General features: G+C 38.0%; 1 protein-coding gene across 1 annotated transcript; it reads left to right on the top strand.

Annotated features, from left to right (window-relative positions):
- Positions 1–24,065, top strand: DCTN3 (dynactin subunit 3). The gene is made up of 7 exons (XM_074280246.1): positions 1–204; positions 9,150–9,234; positions 17,931–18,017; positions 20,076–20,159; positions 21,911–21,969; positions 22,775–22,834; positions 23,500–24,065. Exons 1-7 carry the CDS (start codon positions 109–111, stop codon positions 23,587–23,589), a joined length of 561 nt encoding a protein of 186 aa, XP_074136347.1. The 5' UTR covers positions 1–108; the 3' UTR covers positions 23,590–24,065.
- The last annotated feature ends 712 nt before the right edge of the window (positions 24,066–24,777 follow it).

Here is a 24,777-nt window from a genome sequence, read left to right as displayed (position 1 = left end):
GGCTCGTCACTTCCTTAGCAGGTAGGCCCCTCGCACTTGGATTGCGTACTCCCTTCCAGTCAGCCGGATGTCCCGCCTCCTGGGCGTAACCTGGCTGTGGCGGAAGCGATGGCGGCCCTGACCGAAGTGCAGCGGCTTCAGGCCCGGGTGGAGGAGCTGGAACGCTGGGTGTACGGGGCGGGCGGGGCGCGCAGTTCGCGGAAGGTGAGCAGGCCGGGAGTCGGCGCCCCGGCCACCAGTGCGGAATTCTCCTTTGCGTGGCGCCTTCCCGAGCCCATCCTCCCAGGGCTGGGACTGACCCCGTCCCTTTTCCACTCCGTGACTCTCCCTCCCCCAGTGACCACCTGGTGATCGCCCTGCCCCCGTGTGTCCTCCCCCAAGTGACCGCCTTCCATGCTGTGACACCCTCTCCACCGGGTGACCGCTAGCCGGCCGCCCCTTTCCCCTCCCCCTTCACTTGGTGGCATCCTGTTTCTTCTCACTGACCCCCTTGTGACCCCTAGTGACCCCCCATGAAGCTTTCCTATCACACTGACCCCCTCGCTGTGTGACCCTGTGTGACTTCTCACTGCTTCCCCCCAAATGACAGCCCTGGTCGCCCCTCCCCCTTCTCTGCCTTGGGGATTCTTAGAGAGGCTGTTTCCGCTACCTCAGACTTCTTACTGATGACCCCTGTAACTCTCCCCGGTGTGGCGCTTCACTAGTGCGATTCTCAGAGATTTTCCCCAGTGAGGTCTCTTCGCTGATACCCCCAGTGACTTCCGGTCACTTCCCTGTCTGGGCTGCCCCTCCGTCGCAGGGACTTTTCTCCTTCCCCTCCCCACAAGATGAGAAATTGGGAATAGGGAGACTCTGCTAGATAAACACGCTAAGTTTTTGGTTAAACACTTGTCACAGGTAGCACAGAGATGTGGGGCACTACCAGTCTCTGAATGGCCGGCGAGTTCGATTTTAGGCCCGCCCATGGTCTTTCATTCAGCTGTCACATGGGTAGATCCTACTTTTCTATTCTGCGGTTGTTCCAGATGTTTTTGTAAATCCCTGAAAGATCTATCTACCCATTGTGCTGCATTCCCTCCTTTGGCTCCTCTAATTTCTTTCTTTCTTTTTTTTTTTTTTTTTTTTTTTTAATTTTTATTTTATTTTATAATTATAACATTTTTTGACAGTACATATGCATGGGTAATTTTTTACAACATTATCCCTTGCACTTACTTCTATTCAGATTTTTTCCCTTCCTCCCCCAACCCCCTCCCCCAGATGGCAAGCAGTCTTATATATGTTAAATATATTACAGTATAATTTAGATATAATATATGTGTGTAGAACCGAATTTTTTGTTGAACAGGAAGAATTGGATTCAGAAGGTAAAAATAACAGTTTACATTCATTTCCCAGTGTTCCTTTTCTGGATGTAGCTGGTTCTGTCCATCATTAATCAATTGGAATTGGATTAGCTCTTCTCTATGTTGAAGAAATCCACTTCCATCAGCATACATCCTCGTACAGTATCATTGTTGAAGTGTATAATGATCTTCTGGTTCTGCTCGTTTCACTCAGCATCAGTTGATGTAAGTCTCTCCAAGCCTCTCTGTATTTCTCCTGTTGGTCATTTCTTACAGAACAATAATATTCCATAACATTCATATACCATAGTTTACCCAACCATTCTCCAATTGATGGACATCCATTCATCTTCCAGCTTCTAGCCACTATGAAAAGGGCTGCCACAAACATTTTGGCACATACAGGACCCTTTCCCTTTTCTAGTAGTTCCTTGGCATATAAGCCCAGTAGTAGTATGGCTGGGTCAAAGGGTATGCACATTTTGATAACTTTTTGGGCATAATTCCAGATTGCTCTCCAGAATGGTTGGATTCTTTCACAACTCCACCAACAATGCATCAGTGTCCCAGTTTTCCCACAGCCCCTCCAACATTCATCGTTATTTGTTCCTGTCATCTTAGCCAATCTGACAGGTGTGTAATGATACCTCAGAGTTGTCTTAATTTGCATTTCTCTGATCAATAGTGATTTGGAACACTCTTTCATATGAGTAGAAATAGTTTTAATTTCATCATCTGAAAATTGTCTGTTCATATCCTTTGACCATTTATCAATTGGAGAATGCCTTGATTTCTTATAAATTAGAGTCAATTCTCTGTATATTTTGGAGATGAGGCCTTTATCAGAACCTTTAACTGTAAAAATTTTTTCCCAATTTGTTACTTCCCTTCTAATCTTGTTTGCATTAGTTTTGTTTGTGCAGAAACTTTTTAATTTGGTGTAATCAAAATGTTCTATTTTGTGATCAATAATGGTCTCTAGTTCTCCCTTGGACACAAACTCCTTCCTCCTCCACAAGTCTGAGAGGTAAACCATCCCATGTTCCTCCAATTTATTTATGATTTCGTTCTTTATGCCTAAATCTGGACCCATTTTGATCTAATCTTAGTATGTGGTGTTAAATGTGGGTCCATGCCTAGTTTCTGCCATACTAATTTCCAGTTTTCCCAGCAGTTTTTGTCAAATAATGAATTCTTATCCCAAGATTTGGGATCTTTGGGTTTGTCAAAGATTAGATTGCTATTTTTATTCACTATCTTGCCCTGTGAACCTAACCCATGCCACTGATCAACTAGTCTATTTCTTAGCCAATACCAAATGGTTTTGGTGACTGTTGCTTTATAATATAGCTTTAAATCAGGTACACTTAGACCACCTTCCTCTGACTTTTTTTTCATTAGTTCCCTTGCAATTCTCGACCTTTTATTCTTCCATATGAATTTTGTTGTTATTTTTTCTAGGTCATTAAAATAGTTTCTTGGGAGTCTGATTGGTATAGCACTAAATAAATAGATTAGTTTGGGGAGTATTGTCATCTTTATTATATTCGCTCGGCCTATCCAAGAACACTGAATGTCTTTCCAATTATTTAAATCTGACTTTATTTTTGTGGCAAGTGTTTTGTAATTTTGCTCATATAATTCCTGACTCTCCTTTGGTAGATATATTCCCAAATATTTTATACTATCGACTGTTATTTTGAATGGAATTTCTCTTTGTATCTCTTGCTGTTGGATTGTGTTGGTAATGTATAAAAATGCTGAGGATTTATGTGGATTTATTTTGTATCCTGCGACTTTGCTAAAATTCTGAATTATTTCTAATAGCTTTTTAGCAGAGTCTTTGGGGTTCTCTAAGTATACCATCATGTCATCTGCGAAAAGTGACAATTTGATTTCTTCATTTCCTACTCTAATTCCTTGGATCTCTTTCTCGGCTCTTATTGCCAAGGCTAGAGTTTCTAGTACTATATTGAATAGTAATGGTGATAGTGGGCAATCTTGTTTCACTCCTGATCTTACAGGGAAAGGTTCTAGTTTATCAGCATTACATATGATGTTTACTGACGGTTTTAAATATATGCTCCTTATTATTTTAAGGAATAGTCCATTTATTCCTATACTCTCAAGCGTTTTTAGTAGGAATGGATGTTGGATTTTATCAAATGCCTTTTCTGCATCTATTGAGATGATCATATGGTTTTTATTAATTTGATTATTAATATGGTCAATTATACTAATAGTTTTCCTAATATTAAACCAGCCCTGCATTCCTGGTATAAATCCCACTTGGTCATAGTGTATTATCCTGGGGATGATTTTCTGAAGTCTATTTGCTAATATCTTATTTAAGATTTTAGCATCAATATTCATTAAGGAAATTGGTCTATAGTTTTCTTTCTCAGTTTTCGATCTACCTGGTTTAGGTATCAGTACCATGTCTGTGTCATAAAAGGAATTTGGTAGTACTCCTTCAATCCCTATTTTTTCAAATAGTTTACATAGCATTGGAGTTAGTTGTTCTTTAAATGTTTGGTAGAATTCACCTGTAAATTCATCTGGTCCTGGGGACTTTTTCTTAGGAAGTTGGTTAATAGCTTGGTCTATTTCTTTTTCTGAGATGGGACTATTTAGACTACTTACTTCTTCCTCTATTAATCTGGGCAAGCTATATTTTTGAAGGTATTCTTCCATTTCATTTAAGTTACCGAATTTATCAGCATAAAGTTGAGCAAAGTAGCTCCTAACTATTGTTCTAATTTCCTCTTCATTAGTGGTGAGTTCACCCTTTTCATTTTCAAGACTATCAATTTGCTTTTTCTCTTTCCTTTTCTTAATCAGGTTTACTAAGGGTTTGTCTATTTTGTTGGTTTTTTCATAAAACCAACTCTTAGTTTTATTAATTAATTCAATAGTTTTTTTACTTTCAATTTTATTAATCTCACCTTTTATTTTTTGAATTTCAAGTTTTGTGTTTGTCTGGGGGTTTTTAATTTGTTCCTTTTCTAGCAATTTTAGTTGTAAGCCCAATTCATTGGCCCTCTCTTTCTCTATTTTATGCAAGTAGGCCTGTAGAGATATAAAACTTCCCCTTATTACTGCTTTGGCTGTATCCCACACATTTTGGTATGATGTCTCATTATTGTCATTTTCTTGGGTGAAGTTATTAATTATGTCTATGATTTGCTGTTTTACCCAATCATTCTTTAGTATAAGATTATTTAGTTTCCAATTATTTTTTGGTCTATTTTCCCCTGGCTTTTTATTAAATGTTATTTTGATTGCATTATGGTCTGAAAAGGATGCATTTACTATTTCTGCCTTACTGCATTTGATTTTGAGGTTTTTATGCCCTAGTATATGATCAATTTTTGTATAGGTTCCATGAACTGCTGAGAAGAAAGTATATTCCTTTCTGTCTCCATTTAGCTTTCGCCAAAGATCTATCATATCAAACTTTTCTAGTATTCTATTTACCTCTTTGACTTCTTTCTTATTTATTTTGTGGTTTGATTTATCTAATTCTGAGAGTGCAAGGTTGACATCTCCCGCTATTATAGTTTTGCTATCTATTTCCTCTTGCAGCTCTCTTAATTTCTCTTTTAAGAATTTAGATGCTGCACCACTTGGTGCATACATGTTTAATATTGATACTGCTTCACTATTGATGCTTCCCTTTAGCAGGATATAATGCCCTTCCTTATCTCTTTTAATTAGATCAATTTTTGTTTTTGCTTGATCTGAGATGAGGATGGCTTCCCCTGCTTTTTTGGTTTTGCCTGAAGCATAATAGATTCTGCTCCACCCTTTTACTTTTAGTTTGAATGTCTCATCCTGTTTCAGGTGTGTTTCCTGTAAACAACATATAGTAGGATTCTGACTTTTAATCCAGTCTGCTAACTGCTTCCTCTTTATGAGGCAGTTTGCCCCATTCACATTTATGGTTAGAAGGACTAATTCTATATTGCTTGCCATCCTATTAACCCCTGCTTATGCTTTTCCCCTTTCCTTCCCTTTTACCCTCCTATCCAGTATTAAACTGGTAAACACCACTTGCTTTTCACAGCCCTCCCTTTTTAGGATCCCTCCCCCACCTTAAAGATCCTCCCCTTATTTTACCCCTTTTCCTCGAAATTACTGTATTCCCTTCCCCTTAGCTTACTCCTTCCCTTTCACTTTTCAATGAAGTGGAAGAAGTTTCACCATAAATCGAATATGTCTATTGATACACGCTATGTTCATCTTCCTCCTTTCTTTCTCTCAGATATAATAGGTTACCTTTGCCTCTTCATGAGATGTAGTACCACCACTTTATACTTTTTTATGATATAATCTCCTTTCCACCTCTAGTTTCTAAGACAAATTGTACATATGTTCTTTACATATTTTTTTTGACAGAAGTATAGTTCTCAAAATTTCTTTTTACCTTTTTAGAAATCTCTTGAGTTCTGTATTTGAAGATCAAACCTTTTATGTAGGTCTGGTTTTTTCATCAAAAATAGATGGAATTCATTTATTTCGTTAAATGTCCATCTTCTTCCCTGGAAAACGATGCTCATTCTTGCTGGGTAAGTTATTCTTGGCTGCATACCAAGTTCCTTAGCCTTTCGGAATATCATGTTCCAGGCCCTGCGTTCTTTTAATGTGGACGCTGCTAGATCCTGGGTTATCCTTATTGTGGATCCTCCATATCTGAATTGTTTTTTTTCTAGCAGCTTCCAATATATTTTCTTTTGTCTGATTGTTCTTGAACTTGGCCACTATATTTCTTGGCGTTTTGATTTTAGGGTCCCTTTCAGTAGGTGATTCGATGAATTTTTTCAATGTCTATTTTACCCTCTGTTTCCAAAACGTCTGGGCAGTTCTCTTTGATAATTTCCTCGAAAATGGTGTCCAAGCTCTTTTTTTCCTCCCATTTTTCAGGGAGTCCGATTATTCTCAAATTGTCTCTCCTGGATCTGTTTTCCAGGTCTGTTGTCTTTCTGGTAAGGTACTTGACAGTCTTTTCAATTGTTTCATTTCTCTGGTTTTGCTTGACTCCCTCTTGGTTTCTCCTTGAGTCATTCATTTCTACTTGTTCCAGTCTAATTTTCAATGATGTATTTTCTTCACTCACTTTTTTTATATCTCTTTGTAATTGTCCAATTGAGTTTTTATCTTCTATGGAATTTTTTTCCATTTTATCCATTTTATTTTTTAGAGAGCTGATTTCTTTTTCCAGCTCACTAATCCTGTTTTCCTTGGAGTTGTTTACCTTTTCCAGCTCACTAATCTTGTTTTCCTTGGAGTTGTTTACCTTTTCCAGCTCACTAATCTTGTTTCTCAATGATTTGATTTCTTTATCCACTCTGTCTTTGAATGCATGAGATGATTTCTCCAGGCTCTCTTGCCAAGCTTCCCTTTCCTTTTCCCATTTCTCTTCCAGCTCTCTTGTGAGAGCCTTTTTGATTTCCTCTATGAGGTTCTTTTGTATTGAGGAGCAGCTTATATCCCTCCCAGGAGATACATCTGGGGACAGTCTGTTCCTCGTCTCCTCAGCATTTGAAGTTTGCTCCCTCTCCACACAGAAGCTGTCAATGGTTAGAGCCCTTTTGAATTTTTTGTTCATTTTGTCAGAGTAGGAATCAAAGAAAACAAACTGACAAGAGAAACAATTGGTCTGTTTTGCGGGGGATGGGGCTGGATGGTATTAATGGGCTTCCTCTACAGACTGGGGGTAGGGCAGCAGAGAGGCACTAACAGAACAGCAATGACTGTACTGAGTCTGCGCTCTGAGGCTCTGAGAACTCACCGAGCCACTCTAGGTGGGGGTTGGGGGTGGCCGGGCTCTGAGAGACGCTGGCTTTCTGGGGTTTTAATCTTCACCTCCGGTGTTTACACCCTCTCCACCGCTCCTGGCTTGCTGCCAAGACGGAGCATCCACACTGGGGCAAAAGCCCTTTCACAGAAACGGCAGAGATCACACCCCTTCCCTCCGGTCTGAGCTGTGTGAGCTGCCTGTCTTGCTCTGGCTGCCTGCCCTCAGTCTGCGCCCAGTCTGATTGACCCTCCCCCGAGCAAACACAGACCTTTTCTGGCGACTTTCAAGGATGTCTTCTCTTGGTGATCATCTGTGGATTTCTTTCTGGGTCAAGCATTAAGTCAGAGGTTTGTCATGAAGTAAGTTCTGAGAGAAAACGAGGAGCTCAAGCAGCTGTCTGCCTCCACGCCGCCATCTTGGCCGGAAGTCCCCGGCTCCTCTAATTTCTTTAGGATTTTATCACAATATCTGAGGTATCTGGTACTTGTTATTTCACTGTATGAATGTCGCTTCCTTTTCCCATCATACACGGGACTTACATAAAACTTAGGGCATTATGTTGTAAAGATAAGAAAATGGAGGGCCAAAGAACTGAGCCGACTTGTATGAACTCACACAGATTGTAAGCAGCAGAGATCAGACCCGTATGCAAGATGCTCTTTCCATTGTATCATAACTGGGAACATTAAGGAGATGCGTTTTTAGGGTGACCCAGGAAGAATTCAGTGACTGTGAGAAGATGCTAAGTAATTGTCCCGTGAATTGTTTTGATAATGAACGTTCTCTCCAGAGGAGGAGAATATCAACTTAGCTGGGAAGTTTTGAGCTGAGCCTTGAAAAAATGAGTAAAATGTAAATCTTTAGACTGGAAGAAGATGGGGCGGGAAGAAATCATTTCCGTCAGATGTAACTGTATCTTCTCTAGTTGTAGAGGTTACTGTGGTAGAGGGTTTCGGGCTCGCCTTCCTTCCAAGATGAATCCTCCTGATTTGGGTGTCATCTCTTTAGCAAGATTCTCCCTGCATTTGATGTGGAAACTGTGGGAGACAGACTAGAATGCGCGCTGCCCAAGTTTGTATATGATTCTGCACACTTCTCATGGAATCAGATTTCATCCACAGGCTTTCCTGTCTGTTCTGAACTAGTGGATAGCGAACAGAATTGTCTGACTGGTTTATGTTCTAACTTTCTACTTCCGCTTCTGTCTCTTCATCCACTTCTCATTCATTCCAGTGGTCCTCAAACTTTTTAACTAGGGGCCAGTTCACTGTCCCTCAGACTGTGGGAGGGCCAGATTACAGTAAAAACAAAAGCTCACACTCTGTCTCCGCCCCTCAGCCCATTTGCCATAACCGGCGGGAGCATAAACGTCCTCAGCGTCCGGAGAACCCCTGCGATTAGACTAAGATCTCCCAATTAAACTTCTAGGCACATGAGTATGAACTAACATACAATTTTTACAAACTCATTATGGTTTTAATTTGATTTCAGTAAAAGTTTCCAAAGCAATCAATTCCCATTCCCACATTATATTTCTCACCACTACCTACAAACTTTTTTCCCAGACAATTTGTTTACACCAAGCACCAACTCTAGGCCCAGCACCAGGCTCAGTTACTCTGTGAGGGAGAAAAAGTTGCTCACGTTCTACTTTGAGAGACAAGCCCAAAATTAGAGAAGCAATCAGAGAATAGTTTCAAGACAGCATAAAATACAGGAAACTATACAAGATTTAAAATTAGTATATAAAATTAGAAATGGGGTGATTTTTTGATATAGCGGGAAGCATCTGCTGATGGATGAAGAATAAGGAGACCAAGTGATGTGTGAAGGATTTGAGGGTGTCATAGGGGAGGGACAGATTGGTATTATAGACAAGTTAAGTTCAGAGACTTGGTAAAAATATCTTTTATATTTGTCAAGTCCTGGCTCTACCGATCAACTGCTTCTGTTAACATATTTTTATTGTTCTCTCTCTCTCTTACTCTTCTTCCCTTCCCTAGGTAGCTGATGGCTTGATTAAAGTGCAGGTGGCTTTGGGGAACATTTCCAGCAAAAGAGAGAGGGTTAAAGTCCTGTTTAAAAAGAGTAAGTTCTTCTATCCTTGATGTTTCTGAACTGCTAGAGTTTCTGGAGGTGTGAAAGAGTGACTCCTGCTTCCTTACAAGACCAGGGTGGGTAGACACATTATTTTGGGGTAAGCTTTGGCCTGTTCGGATGCTGTCCAGATATGATGATGTTTAACTATGAACATGCAATGGTTTGTTATTCCAAGTGTAATTCATTAATTGGTTAGTATATTGATAAGAGGTAACCTACCGAATTGTCAGTGATCAGAACTGTGGAGGGAAGAGGCCAAAAAATAATTCAAGGACACATGGAGGCCAGGGAGGTCTGGCCATAACATGACAGGGAAGGGGAAAAAGGGGTAAACATGGACTCAGACAGGAAAGGATGAATAATACGAGGCCACCAAAAAAAAAAAAAAAGCATGGACAGACAGAAGGCAGACATGTGAGGGTCTAGCAGGGGGGCAGAGTGGGGAAAAGGTCTCCTTTCTTTATTCCTGAGGTCTCTAACCAAGACTCCAGCCTGAAAGCAGTGTCTTCTGCTTTCACTTGGAGGTTTTTGGTTTTTTTGGTGAGGTGGTGAAGGAGGTAGGAGATGGAAGAGTGGTGAATCAAGGGGCAGGAGCCAAAAGACACTGTACAGCAAAGTTAACATATATATATATATATATATATATACACATATATTAGAGTTTATAATATATATTAACATATAATATTTTTATATATAATATAAATTATATATTTAGATTTCTTTTAGAATTCTTTACATAAAGTTGAATTTGCAACCCCACTCAGATCACTACTTGATTGATTTTTCTTTTTGACTAGGTAAAAGAGGCCATTCTCTGCCTCATTTCATAGTTAGCTTTAACCACTGATTGGGCATTGCTTCGGTCAAATTGAGACCTCTTAAAGACCTTAACTTAAAAAGGTCAAGGTCTCCCATTTCATCCAGGGCCATCACCAGTCGTTCTGATCTTGCCACTGGATGCAGATGGCTGTAGAAGAGAGGCTGGTGACACAGCTCTCTGTCACTTAAATCACCTTCACTTACATATCTTGGTATTACTTTCTTGTAGTCCTGGTCCTCTTCTAGAAGGAAGGCCAAAGACAAACTACAATATAAGTTTGCATATGTAACTCTAATACTGTTCTTACTTGCTTATTAACTTTCCCTCTCTCAATATTATAACGTAGACTTTCTATTTCCATGAAGTAGTAGGCTGGGAGGTGTCCCTCATATCTCCTTTATTTTGTTTATAATTTTGTTACATTCAGTTTTGATTTGTGTGTGTGTGTGTGTGTGTGTGTGTGTGTGTGTGTGTGTGTGTGTTTTTCCATTTACATTATTATAGTTATTATGTAAATTGTTTTCTTGGCTCCACTTCACTCTGGATCAAATTCATGTAAATCTTCATCAAATAGATAAATTTTTTTTTTAACAGAACAATAGTATTCCATTATATTCATGTTTAGTCATTTCCTAAAAGATGTACATTTGGTTTTTTTTCCCTTCCCAAAAGTGCTGCTGTAAATATTTTGGTGTATATAGGGATTTTCTTCTTATTGATGGCTTGATTGGAATATAGATTCCAATAATGGAGTCTCTGATTCAAAGGACATGTACATTTTAATCACTTTATTTGCATAATTTCAAATTGTTTTCTGAAATGATTATATCATTTTATAATTCCACTAGCAAATATTTGTGTTCCCATCATTCTGTAGCCCCTCCAAAATTGACTGTTTTTTGCAGGGGGGGGGGTCATCTTTGCCAACTTGCAGAGTGTGAAATGAAACCTCAGTGAATGTTTTGATTCCCATTTATCTTATTTGTAATTTGGAGCATTCTTTCATGTGGTTTTGAATTCTTTGCAATTTTTTCTTTTAAGTAGTTGTTCATATCCTTTGACCACTCTTCTATTGGGGAATAGTTGTTAGTCATATACATGTAAATATATGTACATATTTATTAATATTTATGTATCTTGGATACTAAACCTGTCTCAGAAATTTTATGCGAAAATTTTTTTCCCATTTGACCATTTCCTTTTTTATCCTGGGTGCACTAATTTTATCTAGATAGAAGCGTTTCAATTTTATATAATCAAAGTTATCTTTTATCTTTTGTAATTGTCTCTATCTCTTGTTTGATAAATAGTACTTCTAATTTTCAAAATAATATATTTAATATTATAGTCATGTATCCATTTAGAATGCATTTTTGAATATGGTATGAGGTATCTAAGCCAAATTTCTGCCACAATGTTTTCCAGTTTTCCCATCAATTTTTATTTTAAAAGGAGTTTTTTCCTCAGTAGTTTGATTTCCACTTTATCAAACACTTGGTTATTGAATTCCCTTGCTCTGATTCCCCTTTGTCTATTCCATTTATCTTTTGTTGTTGTTTTTTTAAACCAATATCAGATAGATTTGATGATTGTAGTTATCTTAGTAAGTTCCTTTTGAAAAACTCTTAATTTTGTCTAGGTTCAACTAGGGAAAAGTGAGTTTTTCTATAGCCCAGAATTTAAAGAAGACAACTTTGTGCTTATAAAATCCTCATGTGATAAAAAGCAATGAGCAACCAGACCAATTCCAGACATGCGGTAGAATTTACACAATTGGGATAAAATAAAGTGGGACTCTATGTGAAGTAGGACTAAGATTAGCTATGGACACTACAGCATCTTCCTGCCTTGACATGTCATCACAAAGAGTCAGTAATCTGCTTGTGGAATGAAAGAATTCAAGTCTCTGCTTCATGATGAGAATCAGGCAGTTTTCTTTGGGACAGAAAGTGGCTAGGCATAGATAGCTTTAGGTCTCTAAACTCCGGATGGCTCTTACAAGGAGGAACTGCATTAGACTTCATAATGAATTTTTTTGTTTTGTTTTCTGCACCCCCATTTCATTACGGTATAGGTTAGAACTAAAGCAGACCAATTATGGATGTACATTAGAAATTTGTGGAGAAACTTAGGATGTTTAGGTTATGATGTTTTAGCATTAGGAATTGTTTCTGGAAAGGCAGAACTGACCTCTATTCCGAATGTTTCAACATATATATATTTCAATAACATCCATTTCCAGGTTTCTCATCATTCTCATTGGCTTGTGAAAATTGCGTTCTCTCCACTAACAGTTACTGTAAGGAACCTATATTCAGAGTACAGAAAACTTCATCACTATAAATCAAACACATGCTTCCTTAAAAATATAGTGTTTACCAAAAATCCAATGCTATTGGAAAGATCATTTCAGTTCAACAATATTTATTGAGTTGTTCAAAATATAATTTCTAAAATGAAATCTCTTTGAAAGTAGAAAAACATATAAGTACATAGTGTTTAAGTGTTCCAGTCCTTCATGTGGTAGCTACTCGACTGTATGTTATCCTATGACTCCTCTTTACTTGAATTTTTTTGGCTCCTTGAAATTATTTTCCTTTGACCTTGGAATTCTGGATTTTGGCTATAATATATTTGGGATTCTTTCTTTTGGATTTTCAGGAAATGACCAGTGGATTCCTTCTATTTTGACTTTGCCTTTTGGTTCTAAGGCAATTTTTCCTTTTATACTTTCTTGAAATATGATATCCAGCAATTTTTTTTAGAATCATGGCTTTCAAGAAATATAGTGATCCTTGAGCTCTCCTTGCCTTTTTTTTTCCTCATCGATTTTGCATTTTCTTCTGTATTTTACAACCTTTTTATTTCTTATTGTTTTGTGGAGTTCTTAATGTCTAGTCTAGTTGTTCATTTGGTAAGCTTGTCCAAGCTTCTGGAACATAAATTTTCATATCTTTCTTCACTTGATATCATTTAGCTTGCCTTCTCAGTGGGCAGGTAAGAGATGGGAGAGAGAATTTAGAACTTAAAATTTAAAAAGAAAAGAATGCTATAAACAAAAAATAAAATTTATTTAAACAAAGAAATTAGGGATTGGCTTGGGTTTTAGAAGGAAGATTATTTCAGTTTTAGCTTTGTTGAGTTTCATCTGTATTTGGTAGGTAGTTGGAAATACAAATCTGGAGCATGGGAAGATTTTAGGCTGGAAATATAGGTTAGGGATTCATTTGCATAAGGGTGATAATTGATGTAATTCAAATGGATATGATTATCTAGGAAGGTAATACAGATAGTAGGGTCCCAGATAGGTATTTGGGAATACCAGGCTTTATGAAATAGGAGAAAGATGAATCTACAAAGGAGACCAAAAAGAAACAGCAATCAGAGAGATAGAAGAATTGGGAATCCAGTGTTATGAAAGCTGAGAAGAGAGAATATAACAAATAAGAGAGTGACCAACAATGTTAAGTGCTATGGAGAGGTCAAAGAAGATAAGGATGGGGGGGTGGGGCGGAAATTGAATTTGATAAGAAAAAACTGACAATGCTCAACTATTTTCTTTGATGTCTAATGTTAGAATTATTTTAATCCTCAACTAATTTTTTTAGGGTTCTAGCAGATGACTGAACTACTGAACTGCTTTCTTCAGGATGGTCCTTTGACTGGGGATTTCTTTTTCCTTCAATGGGAAATCTCCATTTTTCCTTTTTTCTTAACTTTTAAAATTCTGAACTAACAAGTAAGAAAAAAAGATTCTTTTTAAAAATAAGCATTTCCATATGCAAAGTGAAATACATAGAGAAGATTATATATGAAGCTACAAGATTCTACTTGACAGTAGTTTAAACAAAAATGTTTATAATAAATTTAGCCCATTAGTTTTATGTATCTTGTTTATCCTTTGAATTTTGTTTTATATTCCTTTGTGCATTGTTAAAAATGTTTCAATGGCTCTCCTCCCCCCCCCCCTTTTTTTTTTTGGCATCAATACTGTTATATCCCATTTCCCCTACCTCCTCAATTAAGAAGAGGAAAAAAAAGATGATCCTTGCATCAAGTAAAGAATAATAATAATTTTCAAAAATCCACACAGTGGCCAAATCCAAAAACATATTGTTTCTTTTATTATCTTGAATGCAGCACTTCTCTGCAGCATATTTTATCATGGATCTTCTGAAGATGTGGTTGGTCAGCTCTTTGGGCAAATTTCTAAAAATTTTTTTCTCCTTTTTAAAAAAAAATAAATTTTATTGATATCTTTTGTTTATACATTGTCTTAATTCCCCTACCTGTATCCCACATAATTTTTCCAAAAAACCCCAGCACTTTGCACCAGGCCAATAATGATTAAGGAACCCAATTAAAAAATACAATAAACAATTTACTTTCACCCCAGAACTACACAAAATGTCAGCCTGCAACCAATAGACAGTAGGAAAAAGGGAGAAATGTTTATAGAATACTTACCATGTGCTAGGTACTGTGCTAAGCAGTTTATTTGCCAGATATTACAAAATAATGTTCTTACAATAACCCTATGTAGTGGGTATTATTATCCTTGTTTTGCAATTGAGAAAACTGACAAACAGGGTAAGTGACTTGAGGCTGGATTTGAACTCAGGACTTTCTGAATTTTTACCCAGTGGACCAAGGTCCACTGTACCACTAGCTGCCTCAAAGAGGAGTCAGAAAAGGGAAGCCCTTCTTGCAAGTCTCCATGTCCAGGGATAGCATCCGTAGAGAGTTCCTTTGAGTATTCCTCAAGAGTAGTTAGCCCCAAAATAGACCAATGGGGATCAAAAACCAACGGCTCACAGTTTTCAGACCAGGTAAAAGAATCTGAAAACTCTTTGTATCTTGTCCTGAGATGCCAGAGAGGTTCCTGAAAATCCAGTCCTCTAAATCTCGAATGTCAGAGGAGATCTAACTCCTCTGGAGTGAAGTGGAGATCTCAGAGAAAGATCAAACAGGGCCAACCATCTCATCCAAAAGTACAGCAAGAGGAGCCTGGCCCTGGCACAGTCCCAATTCAGGAACTAAAGTTGGGAAAAATACACTGACCAATATCACAATTTATTAAAAATCTAGTGATTATCTAAAAGGAGAGAATAACTCCATAACAACTATTATAGTTGTCCTTAACAAGTACAAGGAGAAACTCAAAAGAAAAAGAAAAAAAGATTTTGCAAAATCAAGTAAGTAGAATCAGGATAGTGTTGTATACAGCAACCACAATGTTATAAGGAGGATCCACTCTGAAAGACTTAACTACTCTGATCAGGATAGTGATTCAACACAATTCTAGAGGACCCATTATAAAAAATATTTTCTACCTCCAATAAGAGAACTGATGAACTCTAAGTGCAGATTGAAACAAATTTATTTTACTTGGTTTATTTTTCTTGTGTATATTTTCTTTTGCAACATGGCTAATATGAAAATATGTTTTGCATGACTTCATGTGTAATTATCACACTGCTTATGCTTACCTTAAGGTTTTGGGGAAGGGTGGGAGTAAGGAAGAAAGAGAATTTGAAACAAAAATATTTAAATGGTAAATTTTTTTACGTTAAAAATTTTTTTAATGGTACAATTTTTTATATTTAATGAAATAAATTTTTCTTTCAAAAATACTAGAAAGCCTTGGAATAAGCGAACTTAACTTTAAAAAAGACAAAAATGAGTTTTTCACAAGTACTATATTAGTACTTAGAAGATATAAAAAGCCCTGGAGGAAGAGTTGGATGATTAAGTAGCTTAGAAATGAAAGTGTTAAATGCTACCTAAGAAATGGATTTCTTGAAAACCAGAATAAACTAAACAGGAATCAGCTATTCCATGAAACAGAATCATTAGAACAAAATCAAAAGACTGAAAAAATAGAAGACAGTGTAAGATAGCTACTATCAAGGTACATGTAAAGGTATCTGGTTCACAATATGTCATAGCCAGAATCCAGAGTTCCCATGTTCTCCCACTCACAAAATGATGCCAGCATTCAGGTAGAAAGAGTTCAAATATCTAGGAACCACAGTCAGAATCAGCAGGAGATTTTAGATCACAGTATTCAAAAAGCACAGTCTTAAAACCAAAATTAATTTACCTTGTAAAGCCAAGGAAAATTTTACAAGGGTAACACACACACACACTATAAATATATATATATATATATATATATATATATATATATATATATATATATATGTAAATGGAATAAATTACTTTTAGGTATATTTGATTAAAAGATTTGAATTAAGTAGTAATTTTTGAAATACAAACACAAGAATCCAGAGAATCCTGGAAAGGTAAATATATTTCATCAAGTTCAAGCAACTAAAGGGTTCCCTCAGAACCTTAATGTCTTCATAGGGATATTTAAGGAGTTAACTGAAAAATTGTGGATTGTTTATTTTCTGAGGATTAAAAGAGAAGGAAAAAAAATATGCTAGTATTAAAAAAAAAAAAGATGGTGAAACTTGCTCTTTTTCATAATTGAGGTGTATGAAGAGTACTTTAGAGAAAAGAGTCATGGGAGAGGGCATTTGATGAACCTTACTTTTATCCCAACTGGACAGAATTTGATATAGAAATACATCAAATTCAACAAGATACAATAAGGATAGATGGGGGTTAGAAAGGATGATACCAGAGGGAACAACCTTGATTCAGAAAGGGAAAGGGGGATAGAAAAGAAAAACAAGGAAATAGACTCTAAAGGAGTCCTCTTAAGACAGTTGGACAATAACTAAATAGAGTGGCATTGAATTATTAATTATTTAAGAAGTAAGCAGAACCAGGAAAACAATTTACATAAGGATAGCAACACTAAAGAAAAAAACTTAGAAAAACTTGAGAATTGTTATTTAAAAATTATAGACCATATCTTCAGACAATCTATAATGAAGCATGTTAAATCACCTGACCGACCTAGAGTTTGGTGAACATCCTGTGCAGAAACTAGCATTTTTTGATATGACTATTGTATAGATTCCTTTTGTTTGGTTACTCTTGTTTTAACCGTTTTTTTTTTCTTTTAGTTTTAAATTGGATTAAGAAAGAGAAAGTAATAGTGACGCTTTGAAAAGATGACTGGTTTTTTATGCAAAGAAGGAAACAAATTTAAAAAAAGTATAAACAAGTAGGTCCATTTTTAAAGTGTCATATATAATTTATTACATATTTTTTCTTTAAAAACAAGTGTGAAATGGAGACTAATAGTTTCATGTGACATCTTTTTTGTGTTCTGTGTATATGGAAATGCTTTTTGCTGTTTTGAGTCCAGCATAATTTTTTTGAATCAAGTGAATTTATGGCTAGATTTTAGTTAAGCTTGAGTTAAAAGGCTATGGTCTAACCCGAGTTCAAAGCTGGTCTCAGACACTTAACACTTCCTAGCTGTGTGACCCTGGGCAAGTCAACCCCAGCCTCAAAAAAAAAAAAAAAAAAAAAGGCTATGGTCTTTTAAATTTTCCATATATGCTTTTTGGATGGATTTTGTTTTCAAATATATTTTATTAATAATTTAAAAAAAATTAAACACTTCAGCTTTATTTTAGTTGAAACGGGATTTTTTTTTCCCCATTCATTTTGGTCAGTATAACCAGGGGAAGTAGTGTCTCAATGGTCTTGTTATGGTAGTAGTGATAGTGTATATATAACATTTAACTAATTTGGGACTGAGGACAGGACATTGGAAGCCAGAAAAAGTAGACATCTATCTTACACTAAGATTATGACCAACTCAAATGTCCCTTCTCCCCACAAGTTAAATTGTTGCTCCCTCTTCTTAAATGACAACTTCTCAACATTTCTTGAGTTGTTAATTTTTTCTCTGTTCCCTTTCTTTCTTTTGATTACTTAGTTGAAGACCTGATAAAATACCTGGATCCTGAGTACATCGATCGGATTACTGTTCCTAATGCTGCCAAATTGCAATTCATCTTAGCAGGTAAACATGTATTGAGCTTTCTTTAGCACCACTAGTGAATCCTATATCTGCCTAATTGCTGGAGTTGGAGAAACTGACTCAGTTCATGGTTTAATTTCCTCTCAGCTAGCATTGAAAGGCCAGTCCAATCTAGACCATCAGCCATTACCAAAATGATTTGGAATTCCTCTTGGATTCCTCAACTCAAGTTGAGAAGGGGCCACAAATTCTCAGGGGCAAAGAAGATAGGCCTAATCCATGAATTCTTGTCCTCATAGCAGTCATTGTAACTAGCAGGGTCAAATTTAGAGCCAATCAGAAGACAGATCTGTTAAAGTTCTTCTATGGGCTAATGAATGTCTTGAATTGGATTTGGAGGTGGAGCGATTTAAGAGAATTATTGGAATTGTAAAGGGTCTCATTTTTAAGTTCTTTTATCTTACAGTAAAAAGTAGAGGACCATGAACTTGATGATCAAAGTGAATCAATAAGAATTTATTTGAATATATACTGTGTGTGCCTAGCTTTGTGTTTATTATATGAGATAGTAGAGATGTGGTCTTTAACTTTCAAGAAGTTTAGTGCAGAACATAATACATAAAATGAGTATGGCACTGTTCCTGATCCCCCAAAGGATACTGAATATGAGAAGTCGGGAAAAGGGGAGAAGTCAGTGTGGCCAGTAGCCTAAACAATTTCAAAGTTCTGTTGATGCTTCCACTGTAATATGTTTAATATGCTTTCCTTCCTTCCCATTTACATTGCTAAAATCCTAGTCCAAGCTTAATCATCTCATGCTTTTGAATTACTGCTTCTTCAGTCCCCTTCTAGTATCTCATATCTATTCCATACAGTCTCCAGAATGAGTTTCCTAAAAATACTTCCGTCATACTACTGCATTGCTCAAAAACCTTTTGTCTACCGATAAAGTAGAGGGCTACTGGGCCCTCTTATCACAGAGTCTTACCCTGCTGATTTAGAAGTTATTTATCCTTTTTACCTATTTAAATCCTATATATGCTCTTTAGGGCACAACTCAAGGCTTTCTTTCCTCTTGAAACCTTTCCTGATTACTCTATCTTCTTCCTCAGAAGTTGTATAACACTGACATATCTGTACCACACATTACTCCCTTGTATGTTCATCAGATTTGCATGTGTCTTTGTCTCCCAAACTAGATTTGGTATAGTAGACAGAGTGCTGGGCCTGGAGTCAGGAAAACCTGATGTCAGAATCACCTTCAGAAACTTACTAGCTAGCTGTATGCTTGTGGGCAAGTTATTTAACCACTGCTTGCCTCAGTTTCCTCATTGGTAAAATGGAGAAATAACATCTCCCCTCCTGGGGTTGTTGTGAGAGTCAAATGAGATAATAATTATAAAGCACTTTATAAGCTTTAAAGGATTATATAAATGCTAGTATTATTAGACATCTTTATATTACTCCAGTGCCTTGCATATAATAGGTATTAAATAAACATCTGTTGCTTGATTGAATGCTTGAAGGAAGAGATGGGACTGAACTGTATCTTGCAGAGTAGATAAGATTTGGATTGGTAGGGGGAGATAGGGCATTTTCATTTAGGAGATTAGGGAAAAACAATGTGAACCACTGCTTTAGGTGGTAAGTTATGCATCATGAAAATGTGTATAACATTAGGGGCTAGGTAGAATCTTGAGCAGGAGTTGTTAACCTTTTGTGTGTGTGTCAAAGACCATTTTGGCAGCCTAGGGAAGCCTGTACACCCTCTCTCTGAATAATATTTTTAAATAGTTGAAGGAAATATTCTTTTTAGTGAAAGATTAGTAAAAATAAAGATTTCTCTATCTATATTTCCCCATCCAAGTCCATGGACCCCCAAAATCTATCCCAGAATCCCTGGTGTTGGAGCAATAGAGATCCCCCAAATCCAGGGCAGGAGGAAGTTTTATCAGAGTTAGCTCAGGTGAACCTTGTTATCTTTGAATGTCTTATTTTCTCACTCTACACACACACATATGTTTGAAGATGGATTATAGGAGCAGGAGCTATCATCTGAGGCCCTGATTTCTACTCATTGTCTGCTTCCTTTCCTCTCAGAGGAGCAGTTTATTCTCTCCCAAGTGGCACTCCTGGAGCAGGTAGAGGCCCTGGCTCCCCTTCTGGACAGCTCTCACATCAAAGGTAACTCCAAGACCCCATCCCCTGGGAGAATCCATCGCAGCTCTTGCTTTCCTCCTCGGGAAGCTACAGAAATGGCTATACTGGCTAGATTGTGGCATTCTGCTTTGTAATTCTCTGTGACTTTTGTTTGGGAGTGGTAGACTAATATAGACATGGGAAGGACCTTGAATCTGATTCAGTCAGCATATGTGACTCAACATTTAGTACCTCCAGCCTCTACATTTGAATTCCTATATAGAAATTGCTACTGCCTAGATCAATATCTAGATACACATGAAATATTCTCTCCTGGTTTGGGACTGTGATTGAAAAGCTATATGTGCTTATGACCCCTTTTTGGGGTCCATCTCCAGAGGTTCTAGGTGAGGGCTTCCTATAAAATCGCAATTCTCTGCTCTGTCCCTTTTTTTCATTGAGCCACTTAGATTAATCCATATCTCTTTATTTGGATGTCATTTTCCCCATATACAGAAAACAAAATCAGAAATCCTAAAAGTTAGCATTGTTCAATTTCATGTTGTCCTTTACCCAATTTTTAATGAGGAAAATAGATTCCATAATCTCTTTTATTGTAGGCCTTATTGTCATTCGTTGTCAAAAATTTTTTTCACATGTAATTTGAGTTCCCCTATGTGGTGGGGGGAGGAGGGGAAAGGCAGAATCTACCTGTAAGAGGACGGAGTAGTTTATATGTATGTAAAGTTATTTTTTTATTATCCTTAGCACTAGATGTTGGCTGACTCTGCACTGGTATTGCATGTCACTAAAAGATACTGAAAGCTTGAGTTTATATCTCAGAGGAGCTGAATCTTCCTGCTTTCCATTCTAGTCCTTACCGCTTGGCTTTGGTAGGGCCAGTGCCCCAGGGATGGGGCAGCAATCAGAAGGTTCATCCTTGCCTCTATTAGGCCTTAGACCCTCCTGTGAGGGAGGGAGAATTCATTCTGCATACTGACAGAGAGCAGCCTTTGCCTCTGCAGAGTTGGGTGGAGGGAGCAGGGCGAATAACAGACCTAGACTTTAATTGAATCCAGATATCCATCTTGTCCTTCTTTAGGAGTTTTCTCTATACCTCTTCAGTGATGGCTACTGGAAGTCCTTGTTTCTCTGCCATAAGCTGCTGCTGCTGCTCAGAATGATGAATTTCTGGGAGCTTGCTTAGGGACTTACCGCATATTAGTGGCCTGGTCCTAGGCTCAGGAAGTGGGCTGTTTGTCCGTAGGCAAACTGGACTCTGCCTGGGAAGGAAAGAGAGGAATAGATCATAGTAACATGGCAACATTTCTATAAAAGCCTTTGTCCTTGCTCTGTATTCAGGCTGTAGGGGTAACCAGCCTCTGGAAAGGATATAAAAGCTGGCCTGGGACACTTCTGAAGCTTTGCTTGACTCCTTTGCTCGTTCCTTCTATTCTCTAGTACGCCATGATTCCATGATTAGAATCAGACCTAATCTCCTTTTTCCATGCTGCCCCTCCAGAGGTAAAGAGAGACAGAAAGTGGCCGGGCAGCTTTCTTGCCCTGGGAACCTTCAGCATCAGCCCCCCTGCCCCACACTCCCACAGAGCCCTTCCTCCATCCATAGTTGCCAGGCAATCAATAGAAACTATCGTTTGTTTAGTTTAGAGACTCAATACTTTAATCCCAGCCGAAGACCTAATAGACTATTGAGTATTCCCCAGAGGATTAAAAAAAAAAAAAAAAAAAAAAAAGGCAACACATCAAATAACGGCTTGTGCTTGTGTGAATTTCAGCTGTTCCCAAGCATGCTGCCCGGCTGCAGGCCCTGTCACAGATTCACATCCAGCAGCAGGTAGGGGTATGGTGTGTGGATTTGGGGAGTGGGAGGCAGGGGGGAGGAGAGAGTAGTGGTGGAAGGAAAAGTCCCCTTTTCTGCATTTATGTAAACCAAAGAAAAGTCAGGAATATGCATCTGTCCTTCAATTCATCTTATCCTGGCATTTCTCTCTCCCCTTTCCCCAGAAATCCAAGGAGAAATCAACTTACAGAATTTTTCATTTGAGGAAACATGCTTAGAGTGGTATGTGGCTTCCTAAAGTCACAATAAGTCAGTAAGAGAAATAAAACTAGAACTCTAGTCTTTTGACTCAATCAACCCTTCTTCATGGTAACTGTTGGGGAGAGGGTAAAATAATCCCAAGTAAGAAAACTATTGCTCCTGCTCTGATCTCCTTGCCCTGAACTCTTCCTACCAGTGATCCAGTACTATATCTGTTCTGATTTCTCCTAGTTCAGGCATTCCTTTGGGAAAGTGAGAGTGGGGCATAAGTGGGTCCTAGGTGTTACTGCCAAACTAACCGAGGGCTCCAAGACATGCACTCAACCTCTCTCTCTCATCTCATAGTTTCCAGTAGTAAATCATTAGTCTCCTGACTTAAGCATTTGCACAACCTTTTTAGCCCCTTTTAAAATTGTTGCCTCCATCTGCCCTACTGAGAGAACTTATGGAGTTGAGAGCAATACAGCACAATAGCAAAAGAGAAGAAAGCTTTTTTTAATCTGGAGATACCAAAGTTGCTGTTATAATTTTGAGCAGTGCTAGCTTGGGAAACTCCACCCCTGTCACAGATAGCTTCTGCTTCGTTCTCTTATTTCAGGATCAGTGTGAGGATGTCACTGAAGCAACCAAGGCCCTCCTAGAAGAGTACAACAAGATGGTATCCTTTCACCTCAATGGGATTCCCCTGCTTCTCAGTATGGCCAAGCCTACTCCCTTGTCTCCTTGCTTCTCCTTCATTGGGCCCACTCCCTCCCTTTCTCACCCTTCCATTCCTAAATCCTTGATCTCCCTGGAAGAGGTTGAGGTCAGTGTCCCTCCTTGGCTTTGTGTTGCATATGTTTATAGATTGGGATGGCCAGAGATATTGGGAACATTTGAATTTGCTGATTAATAAATTTCAACAGTCAGAATTGAAAAGGATTTTCTAGTTTTAGAGAATGATGTAAATAAAGGTGGCAAAAGCTGAGGACATGTTCAGAGAGTGGTAAATGGAATGGAATGAAAGGCCCTCATAGAGATAGGAGTAATGAGGTTGGAAAGTTTAATTGGGGTTAGAGCATAAGGAACTTAACTAATAAGCTGAATAGATTGGACTCAGCCCAAGGTACAGTGAAGAATCCCTGAAGTGGAGAATCACCTGATGAAGGTAGAATATTCAGAAGGCTAACCCGAATAATCCTGGGCTCCTTCCCATGCTTATACCTTCCTCTTGTCTGCCCGTCTGTTCATTTAAAGTTCCCCTGCAAATAGATATGTGAAATGCCCATTGACCATAGTCCCATGGGCACCATGGTTATTCTCATCCTTAACTACACTTTCAAGACCATTCTCCTCTCCAAGCAATTTGTCCAGTGGGATGAACTATTGTCCCAGCTAGAGGCAGCAAAACAAGTAAAACCAGCAACAGAGTGAGGGAAGGCATTTGTTGGTTGACTCCTAGACTTCCTAGAACATGTTCCCCACTCAGGGTCCTCTGTTTCCCTGTATTTAATGTTTCAGTCATTCATCCATGTGGGTGTGACCCACCTATCCTCTTCCCCCCCACTCCCAGCTTTGTATCTTCTCCTTCCACTTGGGATGTGGATTGGCCATGTTTTTATTAGAATTTGGGGGAAGGGACTTAAGGGGTTACTATTCTTTAGTCAGCCCCAGTTTGAAAGTAGGAGAAGAATGTCTGGCAATCCTTGTCTTTCACTCACTATAACTGAAGTTCTGGGAGGGGGTGGGGAATCAGAAGTCAAGGTGACTTGAAGAGACACAGGCCTTGTCTTTGGTTTCCTTTTTTCTTCTGTATTGCTATTTTCCCCTCACCCCATAACCTACACCACACAATAAAAATCCAAACTCTGTTGTCCTTATTACTGTAATAATAAAGAACTAACAGAAAACAAGTTGTAAATGATTGATATATCCTAATGGGGAGTGGGGGAGATAGTGGATGAGGGATGGATTGAGTTTCTGCTCCTTCCTATGATTCAGAGTTTTCTCTTGAAGTGCCTTGACATTCAACAAATATTTGTTAGGCACCTATTGTGTGCTGGATCCAATAAACAACCAGTATTATGCTGCATAAGGGCATTAGAAAAGTGCAAAACAAAGGGCTTCAGGAAATCCAAGGGAGTTTATTACTGACCAGGGAGATAAAGAAAGCCTCCTTAGATGAAGTAGCGTTATTTGTCCTTCATTCTCCCTTTTTAAAAGAAATTAAAAAAAAAATTTTTAGTAACAGCTTTTTATTTTCAAAATACATGCAAAGATAGTTTTCAACATTCACCCTTGCAAAATCTTATGTTCCAAATTTTTCTTCCTCCCACTCTTCTCCCCTAGACAGAAAGTAATCCAATATTGATTAAAGATGTGTAATTCTTATATACATATTTCCACATTTATCATGCTACACAATCAGATTAAAAAGAAAAAAAATGAGAAAGAAGAAAAAAAGCAAATAACAAAAAAAGTGAAAATCCTATGTTGTGATACATGCTCAGTCCCATAATCCTCTCTCTGGGTGCAGATGGCTCTCTCCATCACAAGTCTGTTGGATTTGACCCGAATCATCTCATTGTTGAAAAGAGCCATGTCCATCACAGGTGATCATCA

The sequence above is a fragment of the Sminthopsis crassicaudata genome, chromosome 1 (genome assembly GCF_048593235.1).
Source record: "Sminthopsis crassicaudata isolate SCR6 chromosome 1, ASM4859323v1, whole genome shotgun sequence".
In the NCBI taxonomy this organism is placed as follows: Eukaryota; Metazoa; Chordata; class Mammalia; order Dasyuromorphia; family Dasyuridae; genus Sminthopsis; species Sminthopsis crassicaudata.
This window is presented reverse-complemented; position numbering and strand designations above follow the sequence as displayed.

Excerpts from the sequence above, each read along its gene's own strand:
- DCTN3 (XM_074280246.1), top strand. The coding sequence starts at position 109 with ATGGCGGCCCTGACCGAAGTGCAGCGGCTTCAGGCCCGGGTGGAGGAG. Across the intron at positions 9,235-17,930 it reads TAAAGTCCTGTTTAAAAAGA|TTGAAGACCTGATAAAATAC; the intron begins GTAAGTTCTTCT and ends TTGATTACTTAG. Across the intron at positions 18,018-20,075 it reads ATTGCAATTCATCTTAGCAG|AGGAGCAGTTTATTCTCTCC; the intron begins GTAAACATGTAT and ends CTTTCCTCTCAG.